The sequence below is a fragment of the Pangasianodon hypophthalmus genome, chromosome 20 (genome assembly GCF_027358585.1).
Source record: "Pangasianodon hypophthalmus isolate fPanHyp1 chromosome 20, fPanHyp1.pri, whole genome shotgun sequence".
Taxonomy (NCBI): domain Eukaryota; kingdom Metazoa; phylum Chordata; class Actinopteri; order Siluriformes; family Pangasiidae; genus Pangasianodon; species Pangasianodon hypophthalmus.
The window spans coordinates 9,334,242-9,343,939 of NC_069729.1; the positions used below are offsets into that span (position 1 = coordinate 9,334,242).

The following is a 9,698-nucleotide window of genomic DNA, read 5'->3' on the forward strand; positions in this document are numbered from 1 at the left end:
TTCTTAAGAAAATGTAAATTCTAGTTATTGTTGTTATTATTATTATTATTATGTATTCATAATTGTTATATACATCATAAATGTAATTTTTATAATAATAATAATAATAGGGGCAAGCAGCAATTATTGGGGTTCAAGCACTAGGACATGCGTAAAAAGATATTACTTAATACTGCGCAAGCCTATAAGCACCTAAATCAGAGAAAAGCCAAGATAATTTTAATAAATATATGGTAATTTACCATAAAGAAACAACATTTTTAAACATTTAAACTGTTGTAGTGCCATCTATTGTCTGATCTCCATTACATTTTGCAATCTTCTTTTGCAATATATGTTGCATGTGCTTACTTAATTTCATGCAGTGTTCAATTCAATTCAATTTTATTTGTATAGCGCTTTTAACAGTGGATATTGTTACAAAGCAGCTTTACAGAAATAAATGGATTCACAAAAAAATATAATGTAAATATGTGAATTTATCCCTAATGAGCAAGCCAGAGGCGACGGCGGCAAGGAAAAACTCCCTGAGACAATATGAGGAAGAAACCTTGAGAGGAACCAGGCTCAAAACGGAACCCATCCTCATCTGGGTGCAATGGACAGTGCAATTATAAATAAATCCCTTCTATTATTGTGTACTATATGGACAAATAGTGCAATTGTGCAACCAGTAAATTCATCACAGTTTTTGCAAGAAGTCCAGTTGGTTAAAATCTACTCACTGTCCACTGATGGAGTCCTGAGTACGAAGATGCTCGTGGCAACTGCAGCCCCAAAGCCACTACAGCAATCGCAGTCCCAAGCCATTACAGTACAGCTCCCCACATGTGATCCCCAAGTCATCTCCACAGCCCCCAGGTGATACCATCCCCAGCAATCCAAATGGTTCTTCAGGCCGTCCATATGGGGCCACCCCCAGCAGCAGCGAGCAAACTCAACCAATGAGAACTCCAACCAGAAGTAGGGCATCAGGATGGGTCAGGCAGGTCCGGGGAGCAGAAGAGGTCAGGATCACTGGCATGTCAGAAATAGCATTTGTAGCTCGACAGAGCGAGGGAGAGAGAGGGAGAGAGAGATGGAGAGAGGGAGAGATTGTTAGGTAAGCTTTTGTCCTCTAATGGTTAAGGACAATGTACTTTGCGTGCAGAGTGCAATCAGGGACTCCGGCAAGACTAGCTATGACAGCATAACTAAAAGGGAGAGCCAGAAGCTAACACAGACATGAGGGCACCCTGGGACATAAGGCAGCCAGCCAGTCCACCGTCAACGAACCTGAGTGAACGTGTGAGAGTGGGGGGGTGACAGCATCCAAACATCCCAGTTCACCACAACACTCTATGCCTGTGAACCCTCCAGATCTGCTCCTTTACCTAAGAAAAAAATATTCACAAAAGGCTTGACTAAACAAATATGTTTTCATCCTAGACTTAAACACTGAGACTGTGTCTGAGCCCTGAACACTAAGTGGAAGGCTGTTCCATAACTGTGGGGCTTTGTAAGAGAAAGCTCTACCCCCAGCTGTAGCCCGCACTGTTCGAGATACCAACAAATAGCCTGCACCTTTTGATCTAAGCAGGCGTGGCGGATCATAAAAGACCAAAAGTTCGTAGGTACTGTGGTGCGAGACGATTTAGTGCTTTATAGGTCAATAGTAGTATTTTATAATCAATATGAAATTTGATTGGGAGCCAATGCAGTGTGGATAAGATAGGGGTGATGTGGTCATATCTTCTGGTTCTAGTAAGGACTCTTGCTGCTGCATTCTGGACTAACTGGAGCTTGTTTATGCATCTACTAGAACATTCAGACAGTAAGGCATTACAATAATCCAACCTAGAGGTAACAAAAGCATGAACAAATTTTTATGCATCATGTAGTGACAATATATTTCTTATTTTAGCAATATTTCTGAGATGAAAGAAAGCGATCCTAGTTATATTATCTACATAAGCTTCAAAAGAAAGACTAGAGTCGATAATCATACCAAGGTCTTTTACTGGTGCACATGATGAAACTGAAAGGCCATCCAGAGTTATTATGTAATCAGAAAGCTTACTTCTAACTGCATGTGGTCCCAGTACAAGTACTTCTGTCTTGTCAGAATTAAGTAAGAGAAAGTTAATAAACATCCAGTTTCTAATGTCTTTTACACATTCCTCAACTTTATTAAGCTGGTGTCTGTCATCTGGCTTTGCTGAAACATACAACTGTGTGTCATCAGCGTAACAGTGGAAGCTAATACCATGCTTACGGATAATTTTGCCCAGAGGTAGCATATATAAAAAAAGAGCAGTGGGCCTAAAACAGAGCCTTGCGGGACACCAAACTTTACCTTAGTATGCGAAGAGAAGTCACCATTTAAGTTTACAAACTGATAACGATCAGTCAAATAAGACTTGAGCCAGGATAGGGCCTTTTTCCTTAATGCCTACTGCATTTACCAGTCTATCAAGGAGAATCGCATGATCAGTGGTATCAAAAGCTGCACTAAGGTCAAGCAGCACAAGCAAGGAGACACAACCCTGATCAGAGGCCAGTAGTAAGTCATTTACAACTTTTACCAGTGCTGTCTCTGTGCTATGAAGAGGCCTAAATCCTGACTGATACATTTCATGAATGTTATTCCTATGCAAGTATGAGCATAGCTGCTGACCTTTTCTAGGACCTTGGAGATAAAGGGGATGTTTAATATTGGTCTATAGTTAGACAGCTGACAGGAGTCAAGGTCAGGTTTTTTAATCAGGGGCTTGATAACTACTAGTTTAAAAGATTTATGTACATAGCCAATGCTAAGGGAAGAACTGATTATCTTTAAAAGAGGTTTGATTGTTTCAGGAATTATTTGTTTGAAAAAACAAGTAGGTAAAGGATCTAGCATACAGGTTGATGATTTTGAAGATGAAATTAGTTCAGTCTCTTCAAGGGGAGTAAAACATTGTAATTGTTGATCTGCTATTATTATATTATTATCTACAGGGTTAGTTATAAAACTGTCTGGTTTTAAATTAATAGTCTGAATTTTTTGCCTGATATTTTCAATTTTACCATTGAAAAAATTCATGAAGTCATCACTACTATATAATGATTGTGTGCATGTTTCTATAGTCTATATGGTCTTATTCCTAGTTAATTTTGCTACAGTATTAAATAAGAATCTAGGATTATTTCTGTTATCTTCAATTAGGGTGGAGAGATACATTGATCTAGCAGCACTAAGAGCTTTCCTATAGCTCAAAAGGCTCTCCTTCCTTGCTATTTGAAATACTACCAATTTAGTTTGACGCCATTTACGTTCTAGTTTTCGAGTGCTCTGTTTTCAGTTGCCTGGTCAAATTCTTCAGGATGAGACAGTGATCCAAACATGGTTGATAAATCTGGGAGATTACGGATAAAACTCTGTTCAGTTGTTGACGTGAAAGTATGTTTGACACAATGAAGTGGCAAGGTGCATATTATGATTAAGACACATTTTAAATGAGATGAGGTAATGATCTGAGATAGCTTCAGAATGTGGAAATGGGACTATATTTTCTATATTTAATCCGAATGTTACAATTAAATCAAGAGTGTGACCACCACTATGGGTGGGTCCTATTACACTCTGATTAACCCCTACTGAATCAAGAATGGACACAACTGCTGTTCTTAGAGGGTCATCTGGATTATCAAAATAAATATTAAAGTCTCCAACAATTAATGCCTTGTCTAAAGAAACAACCAGGTTGGAGATGAAATCCACAAATTCACATAGGAATTCCGATGCGTTGAATTTATGACTAGGTTTTTGTGTAATGCCTAGATTATCATTATAGATGACTGCGACACCAACTCCTTTGCCAGTTAGACGGGCTGATGTATGTAACTGTACCTGGGAGTACTAGCTTCATTTAATGCTACATACTCATTTGGTTTAATCCACATTTCTGTTAAACACAGTACATCAAACTCCTGATCAGTAATGGTTTCATTAATAATAAGCACTTTAGACGTAAGAGATCTAATATTCAACAGTCCTAGCTTCAGATCAACAGTGCTGGCTATGCATTCGGTTTGATTTAATTTTATGTTAGTATGTATACTGTGTGTGCATAACATACAATAATTTACACACGTACAACATGATATCAGCTCCCAGTGGCCAATTATTTTTTTCAATTTTGCACAGACCTCTTTGGCAGGGTGTTAAATAGGTCCACCAAGGTTTGTTCTGACTGGCCTTCATTAACCTTGTATAATATCTCCTGAACATTGATTGACCAATGGCAGCCATGTTTTTCAAGATTCACAGCTGTCCTCATAGAAACTGATGGCATCTTGGACAAAGACACTTTGTGCAAGATTTCAAGTCGATTGGACTTGAATGGTTCCATATTTAGCATCAATATTATGTTTTTACCTGTTATAGCACCACCACATGACCAAGACAAACTGTTTAGAAGTTAGAAGCAAAAATATGATTTTTTTTCATATCTCATGAGCACTAGGTGGCACTGTTCCAAAACTGTGCAGGTACCCTCAAGTCATGATGGCTAAACAGATACTAAGTTTGGTCTGAATACGCTAAATCGTTACGGAGATATATCTTCATGTCTATTTCAGCGTGCTCATTGTCAAATTCATTTGAATGTTATTTGGGAACAGTTTGATTAATCAACTTGAATTCAATAACTTTTTGTCGGCATGGACTGAAGATGATCTGATTCAATTTTCGTGAAAATCGGACAAAAGCTCTAGGAGGAGTTTGAAAAAGTAGGTTTTTCAGAAAACTCAAAATTGCGGAAAAAATTTGATGATAGAAAATTATGTCAGAGGGTTGATCTCAGCATGAGCCAAGAAATCAGAGGAAAAAAGAAAAAAAAATTTTGTTTCTAGCCCTTACAGTTCAAAAGTTATTAGCTTAAAAATTAGCTTTAATCTAAGTTATTAGATTAAAAATCCCTACAAAAACAATAGGGTTTCAGCGCTTTGTGCTTGGACCCCTAATACAAATCCCGACAAAAACAATAGGGTTTCAGCGCTTTGTGCTTGGACCCCTAATACAAATCCCAACAAAAACAATAGGGTTTCAACGCTTTGAGCTTCAACCCCTAATAACAAAAAAAAAACCTTACAAAAAAATAGAGTTTCAGCACTTTGTATTTGAACCCCTAATAATAATAATACAGAGAGGTGGGTTCATCTTTGCTCTAGGGTACACTGGGGAGCATCACTGATCATGTGCTTGTGACCCAGGCATTATCTTTTCAAGTCTTCAGTGTGAAGTGGTTTCAGAAAACTCTAGAACATATGTTTGTCTAAAGGACAGTTGTTTAATAATGGATTGACTAGGATAATGGATTGAAGTCTATGGGCCGATTTAACATAGTTGCGGTTATTGGTCACTTAGCTTGATATAAGCAACCAATTACTTTACTTACCAACCTAGTTAACATTAGTTAACTTGGGCTCACTCATATAAGTCATATATAAATTTTAGGGAGCACTAAGCAGGTCTCGCATCAAATAGGGATTACAGGCTATTTTTCCCCAAGAGGCAGTGATGCATGAGAGCCTCTAAGGCAAAAGCACATATTCGCTCACCTCCCTGTATGATTGTGCTACCTTGTTAGTTGTTAGCCAGCTCCATTACACTATGGTCGTTCTATGACGTACATCAACAAAGTGTGCTAACCAGCTAGTAGCTTGATTCTTATAAAACAGTTTCACTTGATACATTATCCGCAAATATTAAACAACAATGTCACAATATTTACCTAGCTAGGAATTAATTAGCCAGCTAGCTATGTTAGCTACCACTGCTTACCTTTATAATAAACCATGTATGGGGCCATATAAAGAAAATTGTGCTTTTACGGTGCTAAAACATTAGATAAAATAATACCTACTATACTGTATATACTATTACATTAGCAAATTTGTCTAAATTTTACCCAGTATCCCTGTACCAACTGAATACCATGTACTTCTACGAAGATTTTCTGCTTTCTGGCAGAACCACCTTCAACAGAAAACATTTGAACTGGAAAATGATTCACAAGCCTGTCACTGAATTAAGCACTGTAGAAAAGTCTTGTTCATTTGTGATGTCAAAAGACAGCTCTGTGTGTGTGCTTTTACACTGAAAATGTGTTTGTATTAATTTATGCCTATGTTTACATTGCACACAATTTATAAGCATCACATTTTATTATGGTCCTAGCTTGACACAGATTGGAGGTTGGTAAGTGAAGACTGCTAGCATTGGAGAAAATGAATCTTCAGTTGAATATAGTGGACATTGTAAAGATAAGGACTCAGATTTTAATAATAGCGGGTCAGAATCAGATATGGGACAATAGACCTATAATAGAGCAGCATGTTGGTAAAGTAACAGAAGATTATTATTATTATAATATATCGTATTGTTGTCATTAACCTTATTAACCTGATATGACTGACAAAAGTTATTAAGAAAGCACTGGGAAATATTGACATGCATGTGAACAATGTTATACAATAACAATAAGTCTGTTTATTGAATCCAGTCTTCACTATATTTAAATGCATGTCTGAGCATGTAATTGACAGTAATATGTGTTATGTCTTTTATAAAATGTGTCTAAGTAAATATAGCAAATATGACCTCCTGTTCTTGGTAATGTCACTGTGGTGCTCCATTTTCTCTACTTGTTGATGATGGCCTTCACAGTGTTCCATGGTACATCTAATGTTTTGGAATTTTGTTCATACCCCTCTCCTGAGCAATACCTTTCAACAGTGGGACCCTGTACAGGCTTTGTCAGCACTTTGCAGACAATGGCTTCAGAAGTCAGATGAAACCAAGAAGATGTCAAGAAAATCCTATAGCAACAGCTGGTCTTTATGTGGGTTAATCAGAATAATTTCATTGATGACAGCTGCATAATTACTTTTGCACATGAGATTGAATGTGATTGGTTCATTCTGAACACAGCCACAACCCCAGTCATAAAAGGGTGTGCACACTTACGCAACGAGGTTATTGTAATAAAAAAAAAATCCTGTTTTTCCTAAAATGTTTCTAGTTGTTTTTCAATTAATTTTTACACATTATAGTTTCACAGTGAGGGTGGGAACAGTTCTGACGTAATTTATCTTGGTTTAATATTTTTCATCACAAAAACTTGCCATTTTAACAGGGGTGTTTTTTTTTTCATCCTTTTTTAATCCACTGTACATGTTGACTACTTTGCAACTATTTTATGTGCATAACCAGAAAGATCAAAGAATGCAGGTCTTTTGGCATACTCAGGGGTATCTGAGGTAACAGAGTGCTGGAAATGAGCCTTTGACTGCTGATCAGATCCAGCCATAAATGACCCTTAGGTAGGACTCCAAATCCGGACTTTCTTGAACGTTCGCTAAAGGGAACACGCAGAGACGTTGGTAAACATCCTCTGAAACGTTCATCCAGGACTAAAACAGGACCTGCTGCGAATGTTTATAATGTCCTGTGAATGTCCTGCAGCGAACGTTATTAAAATGCACGAATAGGGACGTCGCTCGGTTAATCTAGGGCACCTAAATTTTTGGGGCGCGGCTTTTTTTCTGAGAACATTCCATTTTAGGTAAAAGAGGTTACGTACAGTAATTACTAATAAATTGGGCATGTAAACATTTATAGTGTCTATATCTTAAGCTGCAGCTTTTCCCCAAGCGTCTGGTGTTTTTCGTAAAACCCCGTATGTATGTACACATCAGTATGGGGTACAACACGATGATCACCATATTAATATGTGGCCGCGCTTAATTTTCTCGTTGCTTCTCGTTATTAAGTCGTGAACGCGTATTAGTATCTCGTTTCCATACATTAAGAAGTTGTGGCCATGCATTATTTTTTATCAAGCAAGGGTATCACAACCGCGGCTCCGTAGGAACATAGTGAGGTATCAGGAATGTTTTTCTTGCGTCTCCAACCTCCAGCACAGTTAGTGGCGGTATTGCACCATCACGATGGATTTCCAACCACTGTTAAGTTACAGAAGAAGCAGCAGGACCCTTGCGTTTGTGTTTTGTTTTCCAGCCGATATGATTTAGTGACGGACTGTCACCGGCGGGCAGTTGTTTTAGCAAGGAAAACAAACCAACCAACCAACAAACAAAAACTATGAAGTTTTCATCCTGGTTTTAACAATTTACCATATTTCAATCTTGTGTACGGTACGTATGAGGGGATACATAATAGGTATTTTTCTTTTGCAAATGCTTGAAAATTATTTCATGATATGAAAGAAGCTAGTATTTGCACTATCAGGCTAAATGTTATCTATGGTTTGATAGCTCTACCCACTATAAAGGTAGTTAGAATATTGCTGCTTTATTGAGATCATTTTACTGAGTAGTACCACGCGGTCGGTTATACTGTGATAGTTCTGTATTAATTAAATGTTTCTTTTCTTATACTCTAGTTGTTGGAGTGTTTTTTTTAATAATGGAGAAGAGTAATCAGAGCTTTTGCAGTGAGGGATGTAGTGACCCATCCAACCTTGTTTCAGAAGATGGAAAAAATACGAAAGCAGTGGTATGCCAGCGTTGTGGATCAAAAGTGCTCTGCCCAGGCATGGCTGTATTTGCAGAAAAGCAGGTAAGATTATAATTGATCAGTATATGTTCAAATGATACTCAAATTAAAATGTGGACTGAATGAAATATTATCATCTGTGTATAACAAGTATATTGTTTTTTGTTTTTTTTTTTTTTATTCTGGTTGTGTCTTTCAATTCTCCTTTAATCTCAGTGCGACTAATTTAATGCCTGTGTGCTCTCTTGTTGCTTATTACCCATCCCCACAACAACCAGCTTTTTCTACCTTCAATGCAAAAGAACAACAACTTTAACCAGTCTGATGGAACTTTAGACGGAGATACGTTAACAGCTCACTGGCTGGTGGATGACATGTACACCTTTGAGAATGTTGGCTTCACCAAAGATGTAGGCAAAATAAAATATCTTATCTGTGCCGATTGTGAGATTGGACCCATTGGATGGCACAACCTTGATGACAAGAAATGTTTCTACATAGCACTGGATCGAGTTAAACATGTGTAGAGTGCTTAAACTTGTTTTGTACAAGATCGTGCTACACAACTTGCTTTTTCTTGTTACACATTTTTGGCGTAGTTTTGAAAATACCTCCTTGATCAGTACACTGGGAGTATTTTTTGATACTGTATACTGTTTTGCATTTTAGCTGCATTTAATTTTTCATTCTTCATATTCTGTTCTTTGTTCATTTTGTTTTAAATATGCTTGATTAATACCCTGTTTTTCATTCATTGAGGACTCTTTTCCTAATGCTGATGTACACGAATTCAGTAAAGTACTTTTAACACAGTCTTGTTATTAAAGGCAGTCGAACACAGCGTTTCAAACGAAAGTGGTGTTTTTACCTTTTCCAGTTGGAAAGTATTATATGTGCTGATTTGTAGGTACACTGATTTTAGTTCATGTAGTAGGACTAGGGCACAAAAAAAGTGTTATATATGAGTTATATCTTCTTGAAGGTCTTCTGTTTGGAACGTTTTCCGAAAGGGGCCCAAAAAGAAAAAAAAAAGGAGCCTTTTTTCGAGTTTAAGGCCACTGATTAATATCATATACCTTACGAAACATATATTTTTTAAATGCACTTTTTTAAAATCGTAATTGATTACAACGTGCAAAGTCTTTATTTAATTTGA

General features: G+C 37.2%; 1 protein-coding gene across 1 annotated transcript; it reads left to right on the plus strand.

Moving 5' to 3' along the window:
* The first annotated feature begins 7,371 nt into the window (after positions 1 to 7,371).
* Positions 7,372 to 9,382, plus strand: rabif (RAB interacting factor). The gene is made up of 3 exons (XM_026935714.3): positions 7,372 to 8,181; positions 8,430 to 8,605; positions 8,821 to 9,382. The coding sequence occupies exons 2-3, from the start codon at positions 8,453 to 8,455 to the stop codon at positions 9,067 to 9,069; spliced, it is 402 nt and encodes a 133-aa protein (XP_026791515.1). The 5' UTR covers positions 7,372 to 8,181; positions 8,430 to 8,452; the 3' UTR covers positions 9,070 to 9,382.
* The last annotated feature ends 316 nt before the right edge of the window (positions 9,383 to 9,698 follow it).